Raw genomic sequence first — 27731 nt, 5'->3', positions numbered from 1 at the left:
GAAGATGAAGATGGGAAGGGTGATGGATATATATGTGTACATCAACTGGGAATCCTTTTGCAGAATACGATATCAATAGAAGATGGCGCCGAAGTAGTGTTAATATAGGAATACAGTAAAACAAAGGAATCTGTAGCTATAATTTATTGAATAACTGCCTACTTACATATACATGTACACAAAGTACCTATTGGTAGCTAAGTAACATACATGACCAGGCACCGGATTATAGAGTATACTGAAATAATTGCGGCGGCGAGAACAGAATTAAAAATTCAGTTAATGCAGTTTTAATGAATTGAATCAAGAAGTCAGAATAGGCGTTCGTACTACAAGTTTGACACCTTGTGTTCAGTTGGGTGTTCAGCCGAGCCCGGGCGACCTGAAGTTGACATAGCGGGGGGGAGTAGAACATAGCCCACACTTGAATATGTCCAGCCCCTCAAAAAAGGGAAAAGAGCAGGAATAGTACTAGTTAAGGAATATATCTGTGACATAACAAAAAGATCTGGAGAAATCTATAACTATAGATGAATACAGTTAAATTCCTTAGCAAGTATACAAGTAAACATGGCCCCATAAGAGCCCGTCATCTGGGATAGGTAGTTACGTATTTATTATGAATTTAGCAATCCCTACAATATGATAGACTATTATAAAAGGACCTCTATGAATGACATAGTTTAAGAAATGAAAGGCAATACTTCATTATAGCCAAGTGAATAGAATAACATATGGAAAGGACTCCGGAGGTGCACTGTGTTGCCTAGGGTTCCCGGGGGTGTGTCGCATGACAAGGCCCAGAGCCTAAGCCTAAAGCAGAGCGAAAATGCCCGGGGCACTTCGGGGGTGCCTTTTGCTATTTAGTGGGTACCCCCCCTCGGCCCTTCCACCCCCCGGTCCTCTTCCCCCCTTCCCCCCCGAAAAACAGGAAAATTCTCTTTCCTTCACCCCAACCCATTCTCTCGGCTTCAAAACAATGGCTTCCAACCAAGATGACACGACCGTTCAGGTCAACAAAGAAGAGCTCAGACGGGCCAGCGACTTGGTAATTTTTTCCTCTCTTTTTTTGCTCTCTGACTTTTGTATTTTCTGCATTTCGGTTCTTTTCTTCTGTTCTTCTGTTTTCTTGTGCGCATTCCCAACTGCGCGCCTGCTACGCGTCGCGTTTTAGGATCTATAAAGCTACCCATGAAGCTGTTGAAGCTTAAACTATATCATCTCATACTTTAGCATCATGTTGGCAAGCTTCATGTGCAAAAGAAAAGAACATCCCCTGCCCCTTCTCCTCTATTCAGACTCAAAGACCCATCTTGACATCGCGAATTTCTTACCAACTTACGCGCTTCCTGACTACCCCTCTTGCTTCCCTAACCATATACCCATACATATACACAATGAATAAGCGTAATTACCCTTGAAATAACACCGCTAACAATGCCTCATAGATTGTCATGCGCCTCATGGAGGTGCAGTCTTACATTGCTGACCTAGGCAAGGCCTACGTCCAGCATGTAAACAACATCACTGAAGGACGCGATGCCAACATTGAGCTCCCCCTCGGTCCTTCTGGATTCATGGGCCCGGATTTTCTTTTCCGTGCCGGCAGCCCCGGCGCCAAGTCTGAGGCTGGTGGCCCCAAGAAGCGCAAGCGCGCGCCCGTCGACCCCAACGCGCCCAAGCGTGCCTTGACACCCTACTTCTTGTATATGCAGCACAACCGCAGCAAGATCGCCGCCGACCTGGGCAATGATGCGCGCCCCAAGGATGTCGCCGACGAGGGCACCCGGCGCTGGCAGAGCATGGAAGATACCCAGAAGGAGGTATGTATTGGCATCAAAGCAGTCCCAGCTTAGTATTGTTTGCAAGAATACAGAGTTAACACATCCGCATAGGTCTGGAAGAAGATGTATGCCGCCAACTACGACCAGTACAAGCGCGATATGGCAGCCTACAAGGCCAGCAACAAGGTTGAGGAGGACCACGATCCCGCAGCCAACCAACTGCAACAGGACTTTGCCGGTGCCGAGCCCGAGGCTGAGGCTGAGGCTGGGGTCGAGGGTGAGGCTGAGCCCGAGGAGTCTGCCGAAGAGTCAACCGAATCATCCGACGAGTCGCAGTCCCCGTCTCCTGTGAAGGAAAAGACCCCGCCGCGCAGCACCACCAAGCGCCGCCGCAGTGATACCAAGGCCAAGGAAGCCGAGACTCCTGCCAAGTCGCCTGTCAAGCGGGGTCGCAAGGCTGCGGAGCCGGTGTCAACACCGGCTGTCAAGACACCGGCTGAAAACAAGCGTAGGAGCAAGAAGCGCAAGAGCGAGGTCTAAATGAGTTTGTGGTGCTTTCTGCTTTCTGATTTGCTTGACTCCGGGGTCAGATGAGATGGGTATCGGTCTGTTGGATTGGATGTGTAACCCCTCGGTTTGCCTTTTTCAGCGGCGTTTGGAGAAAAACTGTACCTATTTAGCCTGAACGAGTGAAATGGACTGATCATAGGACGTGGTTTCTAGACATCCCCATGAGTTCTAGTATCTATGGTAGGTCAGGGCTAAATAGTAACCCGTGGACCTACAAAGCTAGATAAAAGAAGAACAGACTAAATCTCACTGACTCCAACTAAGTCTCAGTGCATTAGTTACATATATGTAGTTAACTATCAATTTAGCAAAGCCTTGACTAATGTCGCCAACCTCCGTTCCCCGGCCCAATCGGCCTCCACGGTCACTTATCATGGGCGATGGCCTTATCAGAGGAGAAAGCCCTGGAGGCCATTTGAAATGTACCGCATCCCCACATTCCTCGCTTTTTTGCCTTTCTTACTTAGATCTCCTTGAACTGCATCTTCTACACTCTCACTAACTCTTGAGGTTTCAAACTTGCTCAAACCAGCCTGAAAATTCAGTTATCCTGCACGCCAAGAACTGCCAGGTTCAGGTTCCACATGCACTATGCAGCTTATTCCGAAGGAGGCAAGTCGCACATACATTCCCCCGAGAGACAAACAACTAACACCCCTGTAGCTTGACAAGCTTACCATCGCCCACCTAGGCTTCTTGGCACAGCGTCGTTTAGCACGTGGAGTGCGGCTCAACCATGCAGAAGCTGTGGTATGTACATCTTCAAGAGGTGTAGGACACGACCACTAATATCCCCCAACAGGCCCTGATAGCCTCAGTGCTACACGAGGTACGACAAACGCATCCAATCCCCTACAATAATACCAGGACATACTATATCTCCAATTGATTCAATGCGCAAACTGACACCCAAACCCCCGCAGTTAATCCGCGATGGCCAGTACTCCGTCGCCGATCTGATGTCCATCGGCAAAACAATGCTCGGCCGCCGCCACGTCCTCCCCTCCGTACTGGCAACCCTCGTCGAGCTACAAGTCGAGGGAACTTTCACCTCTGGTACCTACCTGGTAACCGTGCACCACCCGATCAGTAGCGACGAGGGCGATCTCGAGCGTGCCCTGTATGGCAGTTTCTTGCCCGTCCCCGCGCCCGAGGCATTCCCCGACCCGGACCCGGAGGATTTTGTGCCTGAGAAGATGCCCGGCGCGGTTATCCCTGTTAAGCATGCGCGCGTGCAGTTGAGTGCTGGGAAGAGGCGTATTAGGCTTAAGGTTATGAGCAAAGGGGATCGACCGATTCAGGTGTGTACATTGTATTCAATTTACACAGCGCAAAGGAAAAAAAAGCGGAGAAGAGAAGCAAGCGATGCTAATTACAGTGTTGATTGCCAGGTCGGATCCCATTACCATTTCATCGAGACGAACCCGCAGCTGCACTTCGACCGCTTGCAGTCGTACGGCTTCCGACTGGACATCCCTGCGGGCACATCGATCAGATTCGAGCCCGGTGATACGAAGACGGTTACGCTCGTCGAGATCGGTGGGAATCGCGTCATCCGCGGTGGAAATTGGCTGGCGAATGGGCCGGTGGATATGAGTCGTGCCGACGAGATTATAACCAAGCTGCAGATAGCTGGATTTGCGCATGTGCCAGAGCCGCAGGCGGACAGCGCACTTGTTGCTGGATTCTCGATGGAGCGCGAGGCGTACTCGCGCATGTTTGGTCCTACGACGGGGGATCTGGTGCGGCTTGGGTTGACGGATTTGTGGATTAAGGTTGAGAAGGATATGACGACTTATGGGGATGAGTGTTCTTTTGGTGGGGGCAAGACGCTGCGAGAGGGGATGGGCCAGGCGTCTGGTCGGTCTCATACCGAGTGTGTTGATACCGTTATTACGAATGCGTTGATTATCGATTGGACTGGTATCTACAAGGCTGATATCGGTATCAAGGATGGGCTTATTGCTGGTATTGGTAAGGCTGGGAATCCGGATGTCATGGACGGCGTGCATCCTGATCTGGTGGTGGGTTCATCTACGGATGTCATTGCTGGAGAGAACAAGATTGTTACCGCTGGTGGTATCGACACGCACATCCACTTGATCTGCCCGCAGCAGGTGGATGAAGCCTTAGCATCGGGAATCACCACTTTCCTCGGCGGTGGCACCGGTCCTAGCACTGGATCAAACGCGACGACATGTACACCGGGACCGAATCACCTGCGCCAGATGATGCAAGCATGTGATAGCCTGCCGATCAATATCGGCATCACCGGAAAGGGCAACGACTGTGGAAAGAAGAGCATCGAAGAGCAGATCCTAGCAGGCGCAGCAGGCCTCAAGCTTCACGAAGATTGGGGCTCCACCCCAGCAGCAATCGACAACTGCCTCGAAGTCTGCGACAAGTACGATGTGCAGTGCATGATCCACACGGACACACTGAACGAATCCGGCTTCGTCGAGCAGACCATCGAAGCCTTCAAAGGCCGCACAATCCATACCTACCACACCGAAGGCGCAGGCGGCGGCCACGCCCCAGACATCATCTCTGTCGTCGAACACCCTAACGTCCTCCCCAGCAGCACAAATCCCACCCGTCCCTTCACCCTCAACACCCTCGACGAACATCTCGACATGTTAATGGTCTGCCACCACTTATCGAAGAACATCCCCGAGGACGTGGCTTTCGCCGAAAGCCGCATCCGCGCAGAGACCATCGCCGCCGAAGACGTCCTCCAAGACCTCGGCGCGATCAGTATGATGTCCTCCGACTCCCAAGCAATGGGCCGCTGCGGCGAAGTAATCCTCCGCACCTGGCACACAGCGCACAAGAACAAGACACAGCGCGGCCCGCTCGGAAGCGACGCCGACAGCGGCGCGGACAATTTCCGCGTGAAGCGGTACATCAGCAAGTACACGATCAACCCTGCTCTCGCGCAGGGGATGGCGCATCTAGTCGGGTCCGTGGAGGTCGGCAAGGTAGCCGATCTGGTAATGTGGAAGTCGGCGACGTTCGGCACGAAGCCTGTATCTGTTCTGAAGAGCGGGATGATTGTTACTGCCGAGATGGGAGATCCGAATGCGTCGATCCCAACTGTCGAGCCGATGATTATACGGCCGATGTTTGGTGCGCGCGTCCCGGCTACGTCTATTATGTTTGTTTCGCAGGCTTCTATCGATGCGGGGATCGTGCAGACGTACGGATTGAAGAAGCGCATTGAGGCTGTGAGGAATTGTCGCTCGGTTGGGAAGAAGGATATGAAGTTTAATGATGCTATGCCGAAGATGAAGGTTGATCCGGAGAGTTATACTGTTGAGGCAGATGGGGTGCTTTGCGATGCAGAGCCGGCTTCGGAGTTGCCCTTGACACAGGCGTATTATATCTTCTGAGGTTTTTGGTGGCTTCTTTCTGTGTTTTGTATGCTTTTAGCTTTTCCCTTTGGTCTTTACAGCTTCTTTATACCTCGTTACTCTTCCGAGTTGGACATTTTGCTATATTTTAACGAAACGATTTTCTTTACTTTTACTTTTCTCAAACGGCACATAAGTCAATAAGGAAACAATCATGGATTAAGCGAGCTATCTTTTTCTTCTTTTCTCTCCTCAAAAACCCAAAGAAGCCAAAATCCCCTCAATAGAATCAACAACAATCCCATCCGTCCTGCGCCCATCAGTATTAACAAGAATATCCGCCCAGTGCAACAAACTAGCAATAAGATCATTGCACATGAGCGGCACATTATGGCTATAGAACCCGTACGGTTTCGCCAGGACATAAGCGTGGTAACAAGCATCAACAGCCATAGCCATAGAGGTATCCTTGATCCGATGAACACTAGGAACAAGCTCACGTAGACTCTCAGAAACATCCTCACCAGCCTGGGGGTCCGCCCTCAGCACTCTCGCCTGCATTCCTAAACCGAAGACAAACGCCGCGCGCTCACGTTTAAAAGCCGACACAGGGCCAGGTCGGGGAAGCATAATAGCCATAGCGTCGAGGAAGAAACGGTACGTCGAAAACACGGTAAACAAATCAGGAACAAACCAGTATTAAGTGATAATCCAATTCCAGAACCTATCTAAAAGCACAAGTTAGCCACAATCTGATCAATCAGTCTCGCCACAGCAATAGGAACGTCAGTGCAAAGGTTATCGCGCAGCCGATCCGCAAGATAGGCACACTGGCCCTTCATCGCGGCGCAGTGCATAGGAACGACCGTCTCGTAAAACCCGCTCTGTTGGACTAGGACGTAGGGGTGGTGGCGGCTGTCGACGGCCATCTTCCGAGAGAGAGAGGCGACGATGTTGATATGCTGGATGAGCTGGAGGCGGAGGTTGGGGATCACATACGCGCGGCTGTCGATATCGTGGCGTAGGAAGGTCGATTGCTGCTCTAAGAGGGTTACGAGGTTGTCGCGCGCCTTGCGGAAGGCGGAGACGCGGGCTTGGTTTATATGCGCCATGGTGATGTGAATGAGGGGATTGTGGGGGCTATATAGATCTAGATGGAAATGGAGATGTTAATGTGAATGAATGTATTGGAACGTACCTGGGTCTGAAGCTGAGATACAGCTATAGCTATAGCTACGCCGATGCTGATACTAATGCTGATACTGGTGTGAGTCCGCAACTCGACGGGGTGGAAATGAGGATCTAGATGTAGCCCAGGTTAGCCAGTGCATGCTCCAGATGGAGTGCGATCTCGTGCTCGGTGTTGATAACGGGGCGGTGGATGTGGTCATGGAGGATCTTCGCCATCTGGAGGGTATCACGGCCGACCATGTCACAGATCTGGGGAATGGTGCAGGTGAAGTGGGCGATTCCCTGGGAGGTGACATATTTCATGTCCGCGGCATCAACAGCGAGGGCTTGGGAAGCCCACTTCACCTTGTCAGCCTGAACCTTCAGGGACTGGATGTTGAGGGCGACCTCAATGAGGTAGTTGCCCTCGGGCATCTGGCGCAAAGTGGCGATATAGGAGCGGATGTTGTTTACTAGAATACCACGCTCCTTCCGATATTTGAAAATAGCCCGAGTACCACGGAAAAGTCTAGTACCGATAGACTCAGGCATTGTGGATGAACGGGGAGGGGCTGATGTCCTCTGGTGATATAAAAAGGGAGAGATGAATAGATTAATGGGATGTATCACTTACCTGCTTAGGGCTAGAGAATTAACTGTAAATCTGAGATAGAGTAGACTGAACTGGTTGTACTGATGGAGAAAGAACTGTGAGGCGGATGATTCCTCGAAATGTCAAGGAATAAGGGCCTATTTATGCATTTGCATCTCACTGGCTTGACTAGACTGTAGACAAGGCCTTCATCAAGAAGAAAGGAATGAAAGGCATATGACTTGTTGTTGAGGAACTTTGTTCTCTTTGTCCTGAGATATGTAAGTAGTCATGATGTTGAAAGAAATTAGTATACAAGGGAAGGGTAAGGTAGTTGCAGGGTAGACTCACCAAGGCTTTGTTATAATTTTAGCTTCGTATGGCCATTGTTCAGTTCTTTGTTCTCTATAGTGTAAATCATCAAAAAAATTATGATATTGATGCTTTACTCGCGCCAGGTTTTTAGGGTTTGTCTCGACAATGTAAGGTCTTTTATTGGTGGACCAACCTTGCTGTTTATATGCCCACAAAGCTGATGTTTAAGGGTAACAGTGCAGAGTAAAGTGATGTACTAATTTGGAGCACGAAAATACTTTTGCAAGTCAGTGATCCATCTAGGCAATTCTATGAAAGGAACAGAAACCCACGATGGCATAGTTCCTGCCATTGGCGAAATACCAGATGGCAAGATCGAGAAAAAAAAATACTCAGAGGGGTATCATATACAGTAAATTGAAGAAGATAGAAAAAAGAAAAAGACACAGATCCATCCGCCTACCAATATGAATAAATTATCAAGCCTATAGCTCAATCTCCTCCTCACCATGATGATCACCCGCCGAAAGAAGTGATATATTCGTCCAAGCTGAGAAAGTACCTTCGCGCGCAGCTAGATAAGCAGCAACACGCGCATGGCGTGATCGATTCAGATTTTCTTCTCCTCGCGCTGGGTCCCGTAGCCTATTTTCAACGGAACTTTGGTCCGGAGAGTCAAACGCTGACTCGGAAATGGAGAGGGCAAGTATGTCTGTGTGTTGACTGTCTGTTTGTTGGTTGATTGGACGAGGAGATGTAGTACCGTCGCCAGTTAGGTCAATGATCCTTGTAGATGTGCTTGGTTCGGACCTGTGTCGGAGCCCTGTAGCCGAAGGTTCTAAATATGGCTGGTCAGGTACGAGCGTATCCTCTTCTTCATTTCCCTCATCACTGGCCGGATCAAATCTGTCTTCCTTTTCTGTCGGCCATGTAGACGGGAGAGGATTGACTTGAAAGAGTCTAGGCTCTGCATGCTCTTGGAGATAGCGGTGTGCTTGACGGATTTCGTTGCGTTTAACTCTGGCCGCCTCTTCGAATTGACTCAAACGAGGTAGAGAGTTCTGCTTCTGATCAGGATGATGGCTTGCATCGGCGATACCAAGACTCAAATCTTCAATTCCACTACTGGATTCTTGTGTGGACTGTGTGGAGAGGTCCATGTCGTACCGGGCCCTTTTTCTTGCGCGCAAATCTCCCTCGCCATCAACATGATTAGCTACAATTTGCTGCATGTAATTGTCGTGCGAAAAATCGGTTCCTGAGCAGAGGTGGCCAAACAGACGTCTGATAGAGATATCTTCGTTCCAGGTCGTTGGATCCACGGTGCACGGATGAATGTCCTTGGGCCGGAAGGCAGCTACGAGCTCACACAGTTCGGAGTAGGAAGAGTGTCGTGAATATGGGAACCGCTATAATGGCATTAGAGGATCATCGAAAGAAAACAGTAATGCCACTTACTATCGTGTTAGGCAGGTCTGTCTGAGACGACCGGCTAGATGTATCAGATGGACCATGGCTTAGAGCGGTCACCAGATTCTTCAATGAGATTTCACCTTCCTCCTTCACGCCATATGTATCAAGCGAGAGTGTTTTCTTTCTCGACTGGAAAGCATCAATAAGGGCACTTCGGATCTGAGAAAGGGTTTTTTTGTCCTGGACGTGTTTGAGACACAGCTTCTCTAACTCGGCCAATGTAGATTCATCTGGCAGCTCAAGTTCATGAGTTTGGTACAGATCCCCAATACCACCGCCCGCACCGACCTCAGGGATTTCCGCACCGCCGGTTGTGCGATTCACAATGGGCACAATGTAGACCGTGTTAGTGTCGCGAGCTGCCGGACATGAGACGCCAGGCTCGCAACTGTGGATTCGACTTGATTCGTCGTTGCTTAGGCAGCCTGTTACAGCTCTGTTTCCCAGCTCGAAGCCACAGAGAGCAGGGGCTTCACCAACCCCCCTATTGCCTGGAGTCTGGACTAGAGACCGATAAAGTCCCATCTGGTAACGATCCACATGAATCTACGCTAATTAGCGAATGCTATATTTGAGCAGCGTGATACTGGTCACCTTCGTGTTCAGTGCAGCTGAGAGCGCCATCCAGACATCCTCGTAGCCGAATGTCCATGCACGGAAGTAGAAGACTGTATCATCAGGATAAGCCTGGACTTTCTGCAGCAGCTCAGACAGTCCCTCGGCCTTGGAAGGGAACTCCAGGAATGGGTTTGTCTTGCTTGCAAATGTAGAGTCCAGATACAGGTTATCCAGTCGTTTCTGGCCTAGAGTATACGGTATCAAGACCGGGTGGCGGACTAGGCTGCTCACCCACCATGTCTCGGCTGAGTATACTCAGCTAATAGTTCAACCAAGATGAGACATCATCGACTCACCTCGGATGTCACCTGTGTAAACGATTGCCTTCTCGTCCCCTTGAATTAGAAACATCACAGCCCCAGTGCAATGGTTGGCATCAAACAATGTCACTTTGATACGACGTCGAGGAGTGAGTTCAATTTCCGTTGGGGTATTCAGTGGGATTGGGCGCTGTGCAGAATGAGCACCTGGTCAACTCTAGTCAAAGTGTAGAACGATACTAACCAGAAGCTTTGCGAGATGCTTATAGTGCAGTCGGCGTGACTCCAAGATGCCTTTGTTAAAGTTCATCCGATGGGGATACTTTTCAATTCGGAGGAGTAGCTGCGCATGGTCAGTTTAATGAATTCAATAGGATACACATGAGCGTGCCTCTCGCGTGGCTGGCGAGCAGTAGATAAATGGTGCCCGAAAGGACTCGAGGCCCTGTAAATGATCGCTATGCACATGGCTGAGGAAGCAAGCTAGTGGTGCCGGCCGCTCTGGGCATTTCCGAAAGTAGTCAACTGCTTTTCTTAGCCGTAAGTTTGGCTGATTTCATAGGTGAAGCTCACTGCGAATATCCGGAAACTCTGTCGGATGATTAGCGTGGGCAGTGACGTGGAAGTGCCGGTCTTACCTTCTACGATGCCATTGAAGGTCGACATGGCAACACATTTAGAAGCTGAGGTCAGATTTGCATGTTCAAGGTTGCCCAGGTGAAGATGTGCTAGACAGCTAGACTGCTAAACCTGTTACTTGCACGTGATGTGAACATAAAACCGAAAGGGTCATAAAACAAATCCAAATATGTCCAATCTTTGTATAATAAAAATAATTCAGAGCATTCTGATTCGATGGAATATATTGCATAGTTAAATATGCGAAGTTCAAGTCCAAGTCCAAAAGGAATGTGTTCTACGCCTTAACAGCTGGCCGTGCATCGTGGCCATGCCATGCCAGCGCACACTTGGGAATCTTAGTTATAAAGCCTAAGACCTGTTGTCTCTTCCCAAACTATTCTATTTTCTTTCTGTTTCTTTCCAGTTTCTATTTTCCACCTTCTTCTGCAATTGACTATCAATGGTACGCCTGTGAGACCTTCAATTCCCCCAAGGGTCAAAGAGCCGAAACGTCAGCTGGGGCACCTGATCGAGATTTCTTTTCTCTTCTTAATTATTATATCCAGTGACTTGCATTACGGGAAATCCAGGTTGAAGAAGCATTTCTGTTGTATTCTCGAGAATTTACTATCCGCGCCGTCTCTAGCGTTGTTACCCCCACTGCCAACTGAAGCTCTCCTCACCCCCAAAACATCCACGTCCAAACGTCCGGGAATTTGACAAAGGGCAAGGGGGGACCCTTCAGGGCTGGATATCCCGAATCATCACATTCCAGGGGACGACCTCGCCTCTTTTAATCTGCTCCTTTACCTCTAACTCCCTCCACATCCGACCTTCACCATGCGTAAACCGTCCGTGGGTCAAATCGTGTATAACGCCACGTTTCCACGACCTCGTCCAAACGACCCTGGGTCGTTTGGTGCTCACATTACCCGAAACCTCGTCCCAGAAGTACGTGTCGAAACATCCCTCTTCTACGGCTCGCTAGACTGCATCGAAGCACAATACCCGGGGCTGGACTACTCGTATGGACCGCATCGCATGCGACTGGGTCGTTTCCCTTGGCACCGAAAGCTATTTCAAACTTTTGACCAACTTGGTCTGACAGAGGAGGAGATCTCCAATCTGTGTCGATGGGAAGGGACCAAGTCCGCGCGTCAGCGGTACGAGGCAGAAGAAGGCATCACTGTACAGGACACCACAGCCCACTCGGTCCGACCGGCATCTCCTCAACCTGCCCCGTCAATCGAGATCCACTTCAATGACTGCGACTTCTGCGGGACAGAAGAGGAAGATGACCAGATCATCGAGACTCAAAGCAATGACACGGTCCGTGCGATCGATTCCCGAGCCTCCAGTTACCGGTCCGCCGAGGAGGAGCACGAAATCGAAGAGGAACTTAGCGACGAGGAAATGGAAAGTTGTGGCGTAGCCCTCAACAACCGAATCCTTGCTGCGATGGCCGCTCGCGACCAAGGCACTGATGTGCCGCTGGATGAAGACTGGGAACAATGGCTGAAGGAGGCTGGAGAACGTGGCAGTTTCGGTGAGATGGTGCATGCTATTCGCGCGAACCAGCCCTTGACTCTTGTCGCCGACAATGTCCGAATCCCACGCGGTCGCGGTGCGGCTCGTGTGGTGACAAGGGCGGCCTTGTTCACAGTGCCAGACAGCATTATCGCAACAAACACTGCACTTCCATCTACATCCAACCATGCCTCCGGCACGGCTCAATGACTGCATAATATTTACTCGACCATCAGACCCTTTGAATAGGGCCCTGCTCTGATTCGTGTTTTGCATTTTTACGGCGCATCTTACCTCTCTCGCATTGTCTGAAGTGGACTGGCTCCTTCTTCTCGGGGTTCCCTTTGCTTTTCTTTATCTATATCCTTACGACACACCCAGAAGAGTCTTTTGCATACGCATACGCATAGATTTCATTGTCTCCTGTCTCATTTTCATTAATACCCTCATGTTCCTACTCCTCATCATGCTTTGTTGTTTGACTCGTTAACTTTTTCATTATTTGCTTCGCCGGGGATATTCATATTCAACGTGGTAATCGGGGGATTTTCAGCAAACAGCAAAAGTTATTCTAACTTACTCAGAAATATATTTACGAATATCATTCCCATGGTTGTCCAATATATGAGTAGCGTACAGCTCGATATGCAGACTGAATCTGCCTTGGTATTAAACATTATTTAAAAAAGCTAGTGTTTGGGGATAAAAAGAGTGGAATCAAATATCATGGTCCTGTCCGACACGAGAAAAATCCCATGCTATGCCCTCATCTTTGTTAGTGCCGACCACGAGCTGTGTGCCGTTTCTCCGCATCGGCAAGAATCCACTGCCCCGATTTACGAGGAGGACATAGCCGCCATTCGGATGTTGTCGCACACAAAACGATTCGTAGTCCCGGTGCAACTTAGCCTCCGCGATAAATTCACCCTTGTTATTACGCCCGAGAAAGGTGCCGGAAACCACGTTTTGAAACCCCAACAATCTCTCGTCGGATTCGACGCATGACCAGTGGATACCACCCAAGTACTCACTGTCTTCAGGCACAAGGCGTAAAATGCCTCTCCGAAGCCCAATAACAAGGCCTGTCAAAGGGCAGCGGATGATGAATGATCTGCCTTTCCAAGGACAATGCCTAGAGCGGGCTTCGATAATATACCCCATAAGGGAGCCCATTGATTCATCGTCAAGACCACCAGATGTGGGTGTATCGCATTTCGGTCTTCTGTGGTAGTGGAAGACATCGTCTCTTCGATCTAGAGCTAGAAGGGAAGGATGTTAATTTCCTTTCTTGTTGGCTTTGATCTCGGGCACACTTCCAGTATGTCCTTGCGGCCAAGTTAGTCAATCTTATCTTGTAGCCATTGTTTGAGGGAAGACTAGGGATGGTTACAGATTAGGAGCCCCTGTGAGATGTGTGCAGAATAGAATACCTTTGAATAGGGAAAAGCAAGACGTACAACATGGAGTGAGTTAGTGGACAAGTGCGGGGACAGCTAGAAACTATGTATGTATCACATGATCTGAGCTTTAACCGTACACAGTCTAGCCTAATTTGGAATAGTCCGAGAAACATTGATTTCGATAAGCTCTCCGCTCCGAGGTCCGCTCCGCAACTGATCTCCATGCCATGAACATGAACATGAATTTCATTTCAGCTTTGTGTTTGATTGAATTTGGCCAATAGCCTGCGCTTATTCACACCCTGCTTAGCTTTACACATTCATCTCAACCCTACAACATAGCCACGATGATCAAGGCAATCTTCTACAGTAAATTTGACACGATAGAGGGTAAGGACCTTCAATACCATGATAAACCTTGAATTCGTTACATACTGACTGATGTTATGCAGGGCCCAAAGTCGTCCATCAAGTCCCCGACGGAGCTATCGTCCCCTCTCCAACCGCGCCCTCACAACCACCCTTCCTCACTTTCTCCGATGTCTCCTTCTTCGTGATCCCCCGCCAGGAGCTCTGTGGGAACCTTTTGCAAGTCTGCACAAACGGATATCGTATCCTGGGATACCCAATATGCATGAAGTCGGTGCGGTATGACCGGAATGAATTCATCTTCAACTTCTGCATAGTCCTCGCAGAGGAGGACGACTTTAGCACGTATAAGAGCGTGGTGCAGAAACTAGCAGATCTAATGCATGGCCTAGAAGAGCAGAATGGTTTCTTGTCCCGCGATTTCTCGAAGAGTGGTGAAGGAAAGGTGTATAGTCTCTGTGAGATGTTGATGGAGGACTTGAATAATTATTGCGAGTGCATGATTCCCATTGGTATGTCCATGAACCTGTTTAGCGTGATTCCGCTGCTAATTATTCTACCCAGATGAATTAAACACTCTGAACATCAAGCTTTTCCCGATATACCCTTCTCCCCCAGCCGTCAAGGCCTGGCAAGTGCCGCTCTTCACGTTGCGATACCAGGCTTTCATGGATGAAAACTGGGACTTGACCATGCAAAGGGTATGTGAAAGATGACACTGTCTTCCCTCCCCCTCCACCCCCATATAGCTAGGAGGGCAGCAGCTGAACCCCGGCAGATTGTACCACATATCAACGGCGTCAACAGCGTTCGCATCATCTCCGTACTAGCAGACACAGACTTCTCCCTCACCTGCCGCGCCCTCCGACATCTCCTCTACTATGGCTGTCTATTCATCCTCGACATCTTCTCCTTCTCCGCCATCTACGCCCCAACCGCCCAGTTCACCGCAACAATAGGCTCCGACGAAGCAATGCAACTAGAATGTGCCCGCTACGTAAACCTCCGCTTCGCACCACACCCAGCAACCGGACCCTCCTCCCCTCTCCCCCCAAGCCTTATCCCAAGCCCAAGCGCCAACGGCAGCACAAACGGCAGCTTAAACGACAGCACCGGAACAGCTCAGCTCTCCAGCTCCCTCACCGACCCAACACCAAGCCTCACACGGGAAGAATCCCGCTTCGACGCCGAAGAAATCTGGCCCCTCCTAGGCGCCGAAGAAAACTCCTCCACCTCCACCTCCACCTCCCCAAAAACACCCCCAAACACGCTCCACAAACCAGCGATCGTTGACGGCGCCGCGCTGGTCGAGCTTTACGCAAGCCTAAAACAAGGCCAGAGCGTCAAGCAATGGTATGCAACGCACAGTCGCTCGCTAGCCAACATTGACATCCGTCGCTTTATCACTTTCGGCGTGATAAAGGGCTTCCTGTACCGCGTACACAAATATGCCTGTGCAACGAGCCAGCCTGCCCCCCGCCGCGCGCGTCCTCGTTCACGCCGACGGCGCTGTCGTCGCGCGTCACTACCGGCACCAATACACCCTATGCGATCTCTAGTGTGTCGGAGGACGCGTCTATCTCGACGGTTGCGAGGAGGGAGTCTAGTCGTGAGCGGGCTGGGTCGGTGCTGAGTGGGGGTCGGAATGCGAATGGGAGTGCGGGGGCGCCGTCGGCGTTTTGGGACGAGGAGGATGAGGTTGTCGGGGATGAGGTTCTTGGGAAGTATCTTGATGGTACGCATTGCTTTGATCAGATTTGTACGGAGTTGGAGATGAGTGAGAGGGAGCTGACGGCTAGATTGAAGAGGTATCCCTGGGAGGTATTGATTCTTCATAGATGAGTTGGGAGAGTTTCTTTTTTGGGAGGTTTTTTTTATTGTCGGAATTGATTGATACCCTACTTTTGCGTTTATATGGTTCCCAAGGTACCGCTGGAGATTTGAAGATTGGGAACCTTTGTCTCATTGAAATCTTACAGCTTGGGACTTAAGGATAAGAATATATGGACATAATCACATCTAACTAGGTAGTTAGATATAGTATGTTGTGGAAAAGACCCAGTGTATTTTCAGGCGGACTACAAAATAGCCAGCGGTTCAACATTTGATGTTGTGGAACAGAAAAAAAAAGAGGTATCCGCTAACGCCACGCTAGTCCATCATGCATTTGTATCGTATCGTGCAGGAAATAAGTCAAAGTTGAGGTGGCTAAGAGGCAGCCAAATGATAGAAGACGGGTTATCTTCGAGTGATAAAGACCCGGCAGAGAACGGAGAGGGAGGAATCATTCCTCGTCCCAGTTCTCAAGCTCGGCTTTCTCGTATTCAGCCATGACTTCTGGGTCGAAGATCGACTCTCCCTCAGAGGGAATGGTAGTCTTGATGTCGTCAAAGATAGGCAGGAATGCCTCGTTCCAGCGACGACGACGGTCCATAACAATCTTTGCAGCGTCTCCGACAGCAGGACGGGATACTCCCGCAGAACCAGCGACGTGGCTGCCGCCGCCTGCGCCGCCTGGCCGATGCTTGGGCTGGGCACCCTTCTTGCTTTTGCCCATAGTGCGGGTGCGTTTGAGATAGGCCTGTTGGACCTGAGAGTCGAGGTCGTCTTGGATGGTAGTAAACTCAAGCATGGCCATGTGCTCCTGGGCAATCTTTAGAATGCGAGCTTTGCGAGCATTGTTGGTGACGATTTGCCTCTTGAGCTCGTTTTGGAGTAGGCGGAGTCGCTCAGCAACTTCATCATCGTAGTGAGCGTCGTAGTCTGGATTATCATCTGCACCGAGGAAACCAATGAATCGCAATTCGGCTTTGGCGCGTTCGTCCAATTGGGCATGATCCAGCTTTGCGACCGAGGTTTTGAAGTCGTTTGGATCTGCGTCGCGGAAGGTGGTTGCAGCAGGGAGAGGCTTGACTTCGCCCTTGTTCTCCTTCTCAACGGTGGGTTGATCAATGTCCATTGCGTCCTTATCCAGTCCACTTACACTCGCGGTATCCCCATTTGCGGTTGGATTGGAATCTTCGGGAAAGGTACGGTGCTCGTAACGGAGGAGAGAGCAGAGGCGGCTGAGGAGAGGTCCAACCGAGACTTCGTTGGTTTCGGCTTTATCGTCAGTCAGCTGTTCAATGCTGCCACGGCCTTGATTCAAAGGCAGCTGGTCCTTGTCATCTTGACTCGAGTCGTATGACACTCCATCCTCCTCCGCCCAAATTTGACGGTAGTTTTTCTTTGCGCGGCGGGGCATGATGAACGGGGTAGTGCGATCACCCTGTGACAGGTCAGCTTGTGCTGACTGAAAGTAGCTACAATTGACTTACCCTTTCTTTTAACCAGGCAATGTCCTCCTCGGTAAGAGGCCGGACGTAAGGTTCAATGTAAGTCTGGAAAGTATTCGCGCTGACTTGGTTGGAAGGTTTGGCATTGCTGAAGTCCTTGTCAGGAGCCACACCCGCTGCCATATGAGCAAGATCGGTCTTAGGGAAGTGAGCAACGCTGTAAATCTCTTTCTTATCATCGTCCGTCATGCCTGGGAGAACATCTCGAATGTTGTAGATGGTGGGGTCGTCAAACTTCAGCGGGTTATCGCCAAAGACTTGCACCTGAGGAATCGCAGGTTGGGGTTCAGGTTGGTGGGAATCGGCACTGGTTTCAGACCCGGGGGTCCCGGGGGGAGGGCCGTCAACAGCAGTGGTTGTGCCATTGGGGGACATCATCGATGGAGGTGAAAGCGAGGAGCTTTCATCAGATATCGCATTCTTGGAGTTTTTCGATGCTGGAGAAGCCGCTGTTGGTAGTTAGCGAAGGCTGAACGGTGGGGAAAGTGAAAGAAGATCAAGTTGTGGAGATGGGTCGGTAAAAACAAAGAGTTGGAAGAAAGCGCCGAGTTGGATCTCTTCTTACCTCCCTCAACCTTAGTCTCAGCTCCATCCTGGCGTGCTACCTCATGTGCGCCATGATTTAACGGCCGCTCCTCTTTTCCACTTGGGCGCTCTTTCCGCTTCTTCAGCTTCCCGCCCTTATGAATATCGTCGTCCTCTTCGGTTTCACGTTTCAACTTGGAGCGATCTCGAACTTCACGATCAAGCTCCTGATCGTCCACTTCCTTGCGCTTTTGAGACATCTCGCGCATTCCGGCATTGCAAACCTCGCCTCGAAGATCGGCCATGTCACTAAGACCCTTCAGGTGCTCCACCAATGCCTCCAGTGTTTTTGAATCTGGAATGTTCTGCGCGGAGACCAGGTCCAACACATCGGAGTACTGCACGCTAGCCAAGTCAATGTGCTTGGTGACATCGTTCTCTAAGTAGCTTTGGATGGGTAGTGATGGGATAGCGGGAGCACTAGCGCTGGACGGGGTGGTATTGCGGCTACGCGACTGGCGCGCATCGCGGCCTTTGCCTTTGCCTTTGTATGCGGATGGCATGGTATTTCTTCAGACCGATGATTGGACGAAGCGAAAAGAAGAGATGAATTGATTAAGATACCAAAGACAGCAGTATCAACGAAGAGAGAGATTGGTTGACAGAAAGGATCCTAGGAGGTGTGGATGGGACTAGACAGACACATGCTGTCGTCGGTCACTGTGAGCGAATAATAATGAAAGGAGATTGAATGTCCCCTAAAGTTGCCTGACCATAAGCTAAAGCAGACACAATCCCTCGATCATAAATGAATTAAACTTTCTAGAGGTGATGATGGTTGGCGGTCGCTGGCGGTCGGCTAGAATATTCACGTGATGGCGATCCGACATGCATCATCACGTGCTCCATCTTCAATTCATTGGTTCCTGAGCACTTGGCTATGGAACATTGCCTTTGAGCTTATTCAATTTTTTTGCACTGTATATACAGCTTGCACCTCACCACTTGATGGCTCACACATGGTCTAGCCGCCCAAGAATGTGGTCGAGGTTGAAACCTGATACACATTCCTACAGTTCTGCGGAGGGAGCCCCGATGTCGGCTACTCCGACATTCTGAGGGATGAGGCAGAGCAAATCATGTGTTTTTGTGAATTGTTGCAAGCGTTGAATAATTACTATTTATAACACAGTCTCGCTAGTTAAGTCCCAATGTCAAGTGTAAAAGGTTGGAAAGTTGCCTGTTGATGATCATCTCCTCAAACGGTCTACCGTGAACGGCCATGTTTAGCGAAGTACACGATGTAGACCACGCGCTCGGCCATTTCCATTTGTTGACTCGTTCCCGGAGATATCTTCGAAATGTGAAACTCAGTGTATCTTAGCCAAGCCGTTTTGCCTCTTGCCTCGTGGTTGGAACCAGTATTGTTCTACATTCTTGTGACGGTCCCGATTGACTCTCGCATTCTTCCGCTGTAGAGCTCTAAACAGCAATGGGGATGTATGGGATGCTTCAGGGTTCAGCATCGTCTTAAATGACTTTGCATAGAACCATAGTGGTTGCCATTTTCAAACTCTTTCATATTCAACTTGTTTCCCCTACGCCTTCCCCGCGGGTCTGAAGCATTTAGACTCATAGTATATACTTTACTTGACAGTCACCTTCATTATTCACTTGACCCAAGATCAGATATCATGTCAGCTGCTACCATGTCAACGCGAAATGACTCGGTGGGTAAAGTGGCTACACTTTGGGCAGGTTCAGGGCAAGCTTCGAATTCCACCTCGTCAGTCGAAGTAAGTATGCCTTCTTCATTAAAAGCCGACAACAGCATTTGGGGCTGATTCTAACTCACATAATTACATAGGAGAATGTCGCCTATCGGTTTGTTCTCGACCGTAAGGTTCAAACAATATCGAGCAATGGCATCCCCGAGGATGGATTGGTATCAGGCCTCTTGTTTGTACCCAGTCTAGAGCCGCATGATCCGTGTTATGACATTACTGCTTCGTCCGTGCCGTCAAATGTGACCCGATACGAAGATGTGTCTGACTTCGGATACTCCCTCGTTGGCCTTGCTCCATGGGTAACTGCCGAATGTTCGCTATCGTTCCTCTCAGCCGCCCAAAAGGTTGGCACGCACGCTATGATCTTTTTCCAGCCGTCAGACAACGAGACCGGCATACCACCGGACTCGAACGACTCTCGCTGGGCAACCAATGACGGAGAGAAATGGAGAATGGACAACGATTACCCAGTGTACGCCATTCCTGGCCCAGCTGGAACTACATTGATCAATGATCTCTCGTGGTATTCAAATAAGACACCCGAAGACAAGAGAGACAACTCTACCGAAAATTTTGCGCTACAGACCAAGACAAACCGATTGTTTGCCAGGATTGAGACTGGTAGGTTACAAAAATGCGTTACTTTCGAATCTATACTCACATATCGCAGGCGAAGAAACACAAGGGGCGTCGACGAGCGTTTGGAGTTTCGTACTTGCAATTGCAGGAACAGTTCTTATACTCAGTATCCTCCTGATCATTATTTATCGATTTGTCCTGCGTAAGAGACGCGCTCAGCTGCAGAGACGTGTTAATGCAGGTCAAGTCGACATCGAGGCCTTGGCATTGAACCAAATGACGGCTCCTCAAGAGGTGGTTAACAAAATGCCACGTTATACATACTTGGAGATCATCCCGCCAACAGAAGCAACGCTGCCACAAGATAATACATCGGCAAATCCAATCGAGCATGGTTCTGGAGACAAGATCAACTCGCTATGGCTCAAGGAAAACAACTATGCCCAGGACGATGCTGGCCTCCAGAAACCCGAAGCAGCGATGATAAAGCCTGGACAGAACGATACTTGCAGAAGCAAGTACCGTCTGAGCCATACTCAAACGACTTGTGCTATTTGTCTCGACGATTTTGTTGTTGGGTCATCTACGGTCCGCGAACTGCCTTGCGGACACATATTTGACTCAGCGTGTATCGATCCATTCCTGACCCAGAACTGCTGCCTTTGTCCCTTATGCAAGAAGAGCGTTTTGCCAGCAGGATCATACTATATCTCTGTGACGAATGAAATGGTCGAACGAGAGCATCTTTCGAGACGCCCTTGAATGCAGCACGGGAGACTGCTATTGCGTGCTTTTAGATTATGCCAGCATGGAGAGAGCGAGGATTATTAGTTGCATTTACTAAGCGAGGCGATTTGACGATCTTGATGTTTTTGTATGATGTTTTGGTAGTGATTGTATCAAATCAAACAATTTAAACAAAATTATCCAATTATGGAATTACAAGATCAGTCGCCACTTATCCGGTCTCTGTCCTTGAAGATGGTGCTTCTAGTATGCCTGTTTTTAATCCTGGTCATAGAAAGGCCTCTTCTTATTTTATCCCTTTACTTTTATTCAATATTGCCTAGACCATTCATAACTAGGACACAGTGAAGTTACCAAATTAGCATAATTTTCAGCCTGAGGCAGGCAGATGATGCTGACACCTGATTTACAAGGCAAATAGTAAGCTCACACTATGATTGGCCCTAGTGGGTCAACTCGCTAATCGCTAGCGTCCCACACACAACCTCTGCCTCCAGACCTTTTCTTCCTCGAACTTTTGCGACAACGACAACCGACGACATCGTACAGCCGACAAGGTACGTTTATCATATTTTTTTTTTCATACAATCTCCGCCGCAAGTGCACTTCTCTGACTTATAACCGTCTAGATGGGTGCCCTCAAGTACGTGGAAGAAATCCAGAAGAAGAAGCAGTCCGATGTGATTCGCTTCCTGCTGCGCGTCCGATGCTGGGAGGTGAGATAAATCCCTTCGCCCCCGATTGCCTAACATCTCCGCCGAGCACTGGTGTGCGTTGCCTTAGGATATGCCGTTTTTATGTGGTATTGCTAGGCGGCTCGAACAAAAGTCATTCGGCGGAAATGATTGTGGCACGCAAGAAAACCCTTTCGGGCTTCATGTGTCTTGCTATACACTCGTTGAACATTGCTGAGAGTGCATAATATAGCTCCGCCAGCTGAACGCCATCCACCGTGCCTCGCGCCCTTCGCGCCCCGACAAGGCCCGTCGTCTCGGTTACAAGGCCAAGCAGGGTTACGTTATCTACCGTGCCCGTGTCCGCCGCGGTGGCCGCAAACGCCCTGTCTCCAAGGGTGCCACTTACGGTACGAATTTTTCCTGTCGAGAGCATGATATCTGAGGGAATTGAAGGAATATTTTTTAGCTAATGTGCGATTATGTGAACAGGCAAGCCCACCAACCACGGTGTCAACCAGCTCAAGTACCAGCGTGCTCTCAAGTCTACCGCTGAGGAGCGTGTTGGCCGCCGCGCTGCTAACTTGCGCGTCCTGAACTCCTACTGGATCAACCAGGACTCCACCTACAAGTACTACGAGGTTATCCTTGTCGATCCCCAGCACAAGGCCATCCGCCGTGATGCCCGCATCAACTGGATCTGTAACCCCGTTCACAAGGTGAGTTTGGCTCGAAATTTGACTGTGATGCGCGCGAGCTTTGCTGATCAGGCCCCCCTTTCTAGCACCGTGAGTCCCGTGGCCTTACCGCCACCGGCAAGAAGTCCCGTGGTATCAACAAGGGTCACCGCTACAACAACACCAAGGCTGGTCGCCGCCACACCTGGAAGCGCCAGAACACCCAGAGCTACTGGCGTTACCGTTAAGTGCGGTAGTGCACTTTCCCAGTGGTTTCGGTTGGAAAATATTGGTTACGGCATGTGGTCATTTATTCAAACACTTTTTCCCCAGACAGTGTTTTCCACGCTGGGCTCAACTTTAATGCAGACCAGTCGGTTCTGTTGTTAGCCAAAAAGCCATCTTGTTCTATGTTTCAATTCCCCTATTAACGAAGTATGACTGGTTCAGCTCCATGGTACTGGCATTGTAGAAGTGTAGTCTTGAATTAGTGCTACTTTTTACTAGTTCTATGGATGCATTGTATGCATATCGCTGATTTTCAACTCTCAGTGTCGCATTTGCGGGTGGTCTACTCCGTACTCCGTAGTACTTGCGGGGGCCAATCGCCGTTAGAGATGCGGATCGCGAGCAAGTGGTCTAGTGCACATGATATTCAGATTTTATACGCTAAGGCTGTCTTTAATTGTTATTGTGTAACGATCATCGATGTGCGTAGTTCTAACTACGAAAATAGACCTGTGGCCCGAACTTTCAGGTCTCTAATCTAAAAATAGACTTTAAATGCCTTAGGCATGAACAACTTCCCTCCCCCGGCCTCTTTCCCAATCCGTCTACAGACTATGAACTGCTGCTGTAACAATCCATCACTCTTCATTAGAGTCCGAGGTAAGATAATTATTTGCTCGGTGAGACTTGATTAGCTTACTGAATGTCCGGTTCTGCAATAGACCAACCTGTCATTTATCAAACAAAGAAGCAAAGCTCGCTTTACTCGACTGCCTTACCCCCACTCCGTCCTCCACGATTTATTCGTATGTGTTTGGTACGAAGGACAAGCTCCACGAGCTGGATTACATACTGGAGAGGTTGAATTTGATCAAATCAAATCACATCAAATTGATGCGCCTCTATGCCGTCCCGGCCTGAACGTCAACTGCCTATCCCTCCGATCTCAACTGCTGGCAACGCCGCCATCCCTGGAATACACCCTTCCCAACTTTCTGGACTGGAAATCAACCCACGCCGTATGGTTCGACCTCGCGATGCTTCGATCATGCCCCCATTAAACGGCGGTACCCCCAAGAGTTCGTACCATCGAGGACATTCACGCTCGATCAGCAATCCGTTCGCTGGTTTTGGGCGAAAACGGGACAAGACAGTCGCCAAATATGCGACTTGGGACTCTGACGATGATGACGACGATGAGGTAACATATCCCTTGGAGCCAGAGTCGTCAAGTCCCCGGAAAGGTGTAGCACCTGGAAATGATCTCGCCGAGGGCAAGTGTCAGACTTGTGATGCTACTGTCCGGTGGCCACGGCACTTGAAGGTGTTTAGATGCACCGACTGCTTGATGATCACAGACCTCGAGCCGGTTTCTCATGATTCAAAAGACGAACCCCCACAAGGGTCTCAGGGTGGAGCGTCCAATTTGGCAAGCAAAGGTAACACCTTCAGATGCTAGTTTTGCGTCATATATTTGTAAAAAATACTGATTTGCTCCTAGTGTTTCCTTTGACGGCCAATCAAATTCGTGGTATGGTCGGGGGGTGTCTCAACATGTATTTCGATAGCCTTTTGGACAATAGCCCTCGGTCATGGTTGTCGCCGGACGACGACAGAAAGAACAAACCGCTACCTAATCTTCCGCCAATGCAGGATCATGCCTCTGGTCCAAACAATCTCTCGCCCCCACGCACTGGCGATTCTCGGAGTCGTAGTGCTTCCCATTCTAGTGAACGGGAAAGGTTGGCGGCGTCAAAAGAAAACTCAGGTTACTTGACACCACAATCTGTTCGCTGGGAGGGCAATGAAACGCCTGTCAGAGTCCGAGCAAATTCAGATCTCCGATCAACTCCAAAGCTAGACAGCCGCATGCAAGACGTTTCGCAAGCCGGGAACTCGGAGTTTCAAAGCTGCGACAATCGGACACACATTTTCAAACGGCTGGAAAATACCATCGCCACTGCCTTCAAAGGCTGTGACTGCCTCAACGAATCTTTCACTACATATCCACCACCTCGGTCAGCCCGAGCAGCTAGTAATGGTAATCCACCGAAAACGAAGATGGAACCGACCACAATACCCCAACCAGCGCAAGACGCTCCAGTTTTTGAACCAGATGCCAAAACTCTTCTTTTAGGAGATTTGACCGAGAACTCCTCTTGGTGGATGAATGAATGGGCTGAGACCGAAGGCCAAAATCCCGCATATTCCAAAGAGAAGAACACCCCAAAGTCTCGGATGATATCATCGCGAAGCCCTCGGATCAACTGGTCCGAGTTAGCCCAGTGGTACCATTCGATCCTGTCCGCGGGAAATTCTTGGACTGAGCTCTGGGCCGCCAAAAAGCCTGACCCCACACGATCAGAAGCGGATCTGATCCGAGCCAAGAGATGGGCGTCTATTGATCCGTCCTTGATCGGAAGACAAGTCAGCGAGTCTCGTTTGCACTTACAACGGGCACTCTTGAAAGCTACCGAGGGCCTCCTCAAGCGCCCGCGCCGTGTTCTGAAGAAACCAGAAGATACCAGGTTCTTGTTCATATTGTTAGCGAATCCTATGTTGTCTTCACCTGCGTCTTATTGTCAGCATACATCCATCTCGCCGTCTCATCGAGACGAGAGGCGCCCATCGCATCCAAAAGACTACCTGAAATCGGCAACTCGAGACGGAAAACCCTTGCAGAAAGAGCCGCACAAAATCCCTGCTCGTCTAGATGGCTCCAGTCACCATTATGGAATTATCAAACGAATCCTGGGGCTCGCGTCTAATTTGCCCAATGACTGCCATCACTACATCGTGTCTTGGGCTTCACGTTTCTCTGTTAGACATTTCGAGCGACTGGTAGAACTTATCGGTGGATTTCTCACTTACCGTTTGAGTCGTCAGCATGGGCGAAAACGCCCTCAAAACCCTCAAAACGGAGATGATCTAATACCGAGCTTTGCCAGTGCTTCGGGAAATACTGCTGCGGAACTTCACGCTGCGATTAATCGAAGTAGCCCGAACAAGAAGCCTGGCAAAAAGACCGAAGACCCCATAATATACGCCGAGGACTGGCAGATCAGAGCGGCAGCAAGAGTAATGTCGCTGTTCTTCACGGCTAACATCTCCTCCGCAACGAGGAAGTCTGATGGAACCCCGCGCAGTCTTGAAGTTCCCAAGAACCCAGGCCCTCGTCAAGGACATATGATTCCGATCAGTGCATTTTACAATACACTGCTGGATTATTCGGATCTAGTGGCGGACTTCGAGACTTGGGAGGCTAAAGTCTCGAAGTTTTCGTTCTGTCAGTATCCGTTCCTCCTTAGCATCTGGGCCAAAATTCATATCATGGAGCATGATGCGCGTCGTCAAATGGAAGTGAAAGCACGCGATGCATTTTTCGACAGCGTCCTCAACCACACGGCGGTAAGTCAGTACCTCGTGTTGAAGGTACGGCGTGAGTGTTTGATTGAAGACAGCCTTAAGGGAGTGAGTGAAATTGTTGGTACTGGCCAAGAAGAAATCAAAAAGGGTCTCCGGATCGAATTTTCGGGCGAAGAAGGCATTGACGCTGGTGGCCTGCGGAAGGAATGGTTTCTTCTGCTTGTTCGAGAGGTCTTTGACCCGCTTCATGGTCAGCGTTTTCCGATTTTAGAGTGAAATGACTGGCTAATTCAAAATAGGCCTCTTCATCTACGATGACGACTCGCAGTATTGCTACTTCAATCCTTATTGCTTTGAGTCATCCGAACAATTCTTCTTGGTTGGGGTTCTTCTAGGTCTCGCCATTTACAACTCCACCATCCTTGATGTTAGTCTCCCGCCGTTTGCGTTTAAGAAATTGCTGTCGTCGGCGGCGCATGCCAACGGGCCACAATTGGCTACTTCCTTGCGTTCGACCTTCAAATGCACCCTAGAAGATCTTGCCGAGTACCGGCCAGCTCTCGCCAAAGGACTCCGGGGTCTACTAGAATTCGAAGGCAGTGTCGCGGAGACCTTCTGCTACGATTTCGTTGCCCAGGTCGATCGCTACGGCGAAATTATCAGTGTGCCACTCTGTGCAAATGGCGAGAACCGACCGGTGACCAACTCTAACAAGCGTGAGTTTGTGGATTTGTATGTCCAATATCTGCTAGACACAGCCGTGGCTCGACAGTTCGAACCTTTCAAACGCGGTTTCTTCACGGTCTGCGGCGGCAATGCACTATCACTTTTCCGACCAGAAGAGATCGAAATGCTAGTCCGCGGCTCAGATGAACCACTCGATGTCAATTCTCTCCGGGCGGTGGCCACCTACGACAACTGGTCACACCCACGACCAGAGTCAGTCCCTGTGGTGCGCTGGTTCTGGGAATTCTTGGAGAAATCAGACCCTCAAGCACAGCGCACGATCTTGTCATTCATTACTGGTAGCGATCGGATCCCTGCAATGGGGGCTACAAGCCTTATTATCCGGCTTGCTTGTCTTGGGGATGACTGTCCTCGTTACCCGATTGCGCGTACATGTTTCAACACGTTGGGCCTTTACCGCTACCCCACACGGGAGAAGTTCCAGCGGCTGCTCTGGGATGCAGTTGTAAATAGCGAAGGATTTGGCTTGAAATGATTTGTTTATCACTTGCTCGGGACTTGTGTTACTATTGGTGTTTGAGAATTTGTATAGACGCTGGACGTTGACTTCGAAGTGAGCGTTGCATGTTCATACTTTGCGTCGTGTTTGCTTTCTTTCTTTTGCTCTTCATTCTGTCATGGCGTACCGGTGCTGTTATTTCTTGCCTTGCAAACTGCACACGAGGTTTTGTGTCTTGTTTATTGATTCAGTCTTGGTGACTGAGAGAGTCTCGTTCAAATTTGCATTCCTGGACGTAGTTTTCATTCTAGTACACTTGACATAGATTGATAGATCCCTCACCTCACCCTCAAGCGAACTCCCCAGCCTTCCATGTCAGGAAAAAACAACTCAAATTTCCCCATCACCACACCAACCTCATACCTCTGATTTTATTGGTCCGTAAGAATCGATGACCACTTGTATCTAAACTTAGAAAGTTCAAGGCCATGCTCTTTCTTAGAGTTTGCGTAGAACAAATGAAGGAATGGTTTAGTCAATGGCCTATATCGAGCGTTCTCTATGAATTTTTCCTATAT

General features: G+C 49.7%; 12 protein-coding genes across 12 annotated transcripts; 6 read left to right on the top strand and 6 right to left on the bottom strand.

Annotated features, from left to right (window-relative positions):
• Positions 1 to 829: 829 nt before the first annotated feature.
• N7518_008786 (uncharacterized protein) lies at positions 830 to 5743 on the top strand (the record flags this gene model as incomplete). The annotated part of the gene is made up of 8 exons (XM_057189713.1): positions 830 to 1048; positions 1449 to 1823; positions 1896 to 2318; positions 2887 to 2970; positions 3018 to 3104; positions 3157 to 3183; positions 3278 to 3655; positions 3746 to 5743. The coding sequence occupies 8 exons, from the start codon at positions 830 to 832 to the stop codon at positions 5741 to 5743; spliced, it is 3591 nt and encodes a 1196-aa protein (XP_057041416.1).
• A 213-nt stretch (positions 5744 to 5956) lies between these two features.
• On the bottom strand, positions 5957 to 6343 carry N7518_008785 (uncharacterized protein; the record flags this gene model as incomplete). The annotated part of the gene is made up of 1 exon (XM_057189712.1): positions 5957 to 6343. One exon carries the CDS (start codon positions 6341 to 6343, stop codon positions 5957 to 5959), a length of 387 nt encoding a protein of 128 aa, XP_057041415.1.
• An 89-nt stretch (positions 6344 to 6432) lies between these two features.
• Positions 6433 to 6816, bottom strand: N7518_008784 (uncharacterized protein; the record flags this gene model as incomplete). The annotated part of the gene is made up of 1 exon (XM_057189711.1): positions 6433 to 6816. The coding sequence occupies one exon, from the start codon at positions 6814 to 6816 to the stop codon at positions 6433 to 6435; it is 384 nt and encodes a 127-aa protein (XP_057041414.1).
• Positions 6817 to 7006: 190 nt separating this feature from the next.
• On the bottom strand, positions 7007 to 7426 carry N7518_008783 (uncharacterized protein; the record flags this gene model as incomplete). The annotated part of the gene is made up of 1 exon (XM_057189710.1): positions 7007 to 7426. The coding sequence occupies one exon, from the start codon at positions 7424 to 7426 to the stop codon at positions 7007 to 7009; it is 420 nt and encodes a 139-aa protein (XP_057041413.1).
• An 840-nt stretch (positions 7427 to 8266) lies between these two features.
• N7518_008782 (uncharacterized protein) lies at positions 8267 to 10798 on the bottom strand (the record flags this gene model as incomplete). Its single annotated transcript, XM_057189709.1, has 8 exons — positions 8267 to 9190; positions 9240 to 9800; positions 9849 to 10117; positions 10169 to 10322; positions 10377 to 10475; positions 10524 to 10657; positions 10706 to 10723; positions 10771 to 10798. The coding sequence occupies 8 exons, from the start codon at positions 10796 to 10798 to the stop codon at positions 8267 to 8269; spliced, it is 2187 nt and encodes a 728-aa protein (XP_057041412.1).
• Positions 10799 to 11593: 795 nt separating this feature from the next.
• On the top strand, positions 11594 to 12490 carry N7518_008781 (uncharacterized protein; the record flags this gene model as incomplete). The annotated part of the gene is made up of 1 exon (XM_057189708.1): positions 11594 to 12490. One exon carries the CDS (start codon positions 11594 to 11596, stop codon positions 12488 to 12490), a length of 897 nt encoding a protein of 298 aa, XP_057041411.1.
• Positions 12491 to 12997: 507 nt separating this feature from the next.
• N7518_008780 (uncharacterized protein) lies at positions 12998 to 13930 on the bottom strand (the record flags this gene model as incomplete). Its single annotated transcript, XM_057189707.1, has 2 exons — positions 12998 to 13533; positions 13852 to 13930. The coding sequence occupies 2 exons, from the start codon at positions 13928 to 13930 to the stop codon at positions 12998 to 13000; spliced, it is 615 nt and encodes a 204-aa protein (XP_057041410.1).
• Positions 13931 to 14027: 97 nt separating this feature from the next.
• N7518_008779 (nitrogen permease regulating protein NPR2) lies at positions 14028 to 15891 on the top strand (the record flags this gene model as incomplete). Its single annotated transcript, XM_057189706.1, is given in 5 exon segments — positions 14028 to 14070; positions 14133 to 14561; positions 14614 to 14750; positions 14828 to 15503; positions 15518 to 15891. The coding sequence occupies 5 exon segments, from the start codon at positions 14028 to 14030 to the stop codon at positions 15889 to 15891; spliced, it is 1659 nt and encodes a 552-aa protein (XP_057041409.1).
• A 442-nt stretch (positions 15892 to 16333) lies between these two features.
• N7518_008778 (histone acetyltransferase NGG1) lies at positions 16334 to 18472 on the bottom strand (the record flags this gene model as incomplete). The annotated part of the gene is made up of 3 exons (XM_057189705.1): positions 16334 to 17317; positions 17367 to 17833; positions 17950 to 18472. The coding sequence occupies 3 exons, from the start codon at positions 18470 to 18472 to the stop codon at positions 16334 to 16336; spliced, it is 1974 nt and encodes a 657-aa protein (XP_057041408.1).
• Positions 18473 to 19618: 1146 nt separating this feature from the next.
• Positions 19619 to 21037, top strand: N7518_008777 (RING-H2 finger protein; the record flags this gene model as incomplete). The annotated part of the gene is made up of 3 exons (XM_057189704.1): positions 19619 to 19639; positions 19777 to 20317; positions 20367 to 21037. 3 exons carry the CDS (start codon positions 19619 to 19621, stop codon positions 21035 to 21037), a joined length of 1233 nt encoding a protein of 410 aa, XP_057041407.1.
• Positions 21038 to 21208: 171 nt separating this feature from the next.
• N7518_008776 (60S ribosomal eL15 domain-containing protein) lies at positions 21209 to 22621 on the top strand (the record flags this gene model as incomplete). Its single annotated transcript, XM_057189703.1, has 6 exons — positions 21209 to 21268; positions 21493 to 21579; positions 21652 to 21738; positions 21950 to 22106; positions 22189 to 22415; positions 22481 to 22621. 6 exons carry the CDS (start codon positions 21209 to 21211, stop codon positions 22619 to 22621), a joined length of 759 nt encoding a protein of 252 aa, XP_057041406.1.
• Positions 22622 to 23505: 884 nt separating this feature from the next.
• Positions 23506 to 27189, top strand: N7518_008775 (HECT-type E3 ubiquitin-protein ligase; the record flags this gene model as incomplete). The annotated part of the gene is made up of 3 exons (XM_057189702.1): positions 23506 to 24040; positions 24103 to 26217; positions 26267 to 27189. The coding sequence occupies 3 exons, from the start codon at positions 23506 to 23508 to the stop codon at positions 27187 to 27189; spliced, it is 3573 nt and encodes a 1190-aa protein (XP_057041405.1).
• Positions 27190 to 27731: the final 542 nt, after the last annotated feature.

This window comes from Penicillium psychrosexuale (assembly GCF_028828465.1).
Source record: "Penicillium psychrosexuale strain IBT 29551 chromosome Unknown utg000004l, whole genome shotgun sequence".
Taxonomy (NCBI): domain Eukaryota; kingdom Fungi; phylum Ascomycota; class Eurotiomycetes; order Eurotiales; family Aspergillaceae; genus Penicillium; species Penicillium psychrosexuale.
This window is presented reverse-complemented; position numbering and strand designations above follow the sequence as displayed.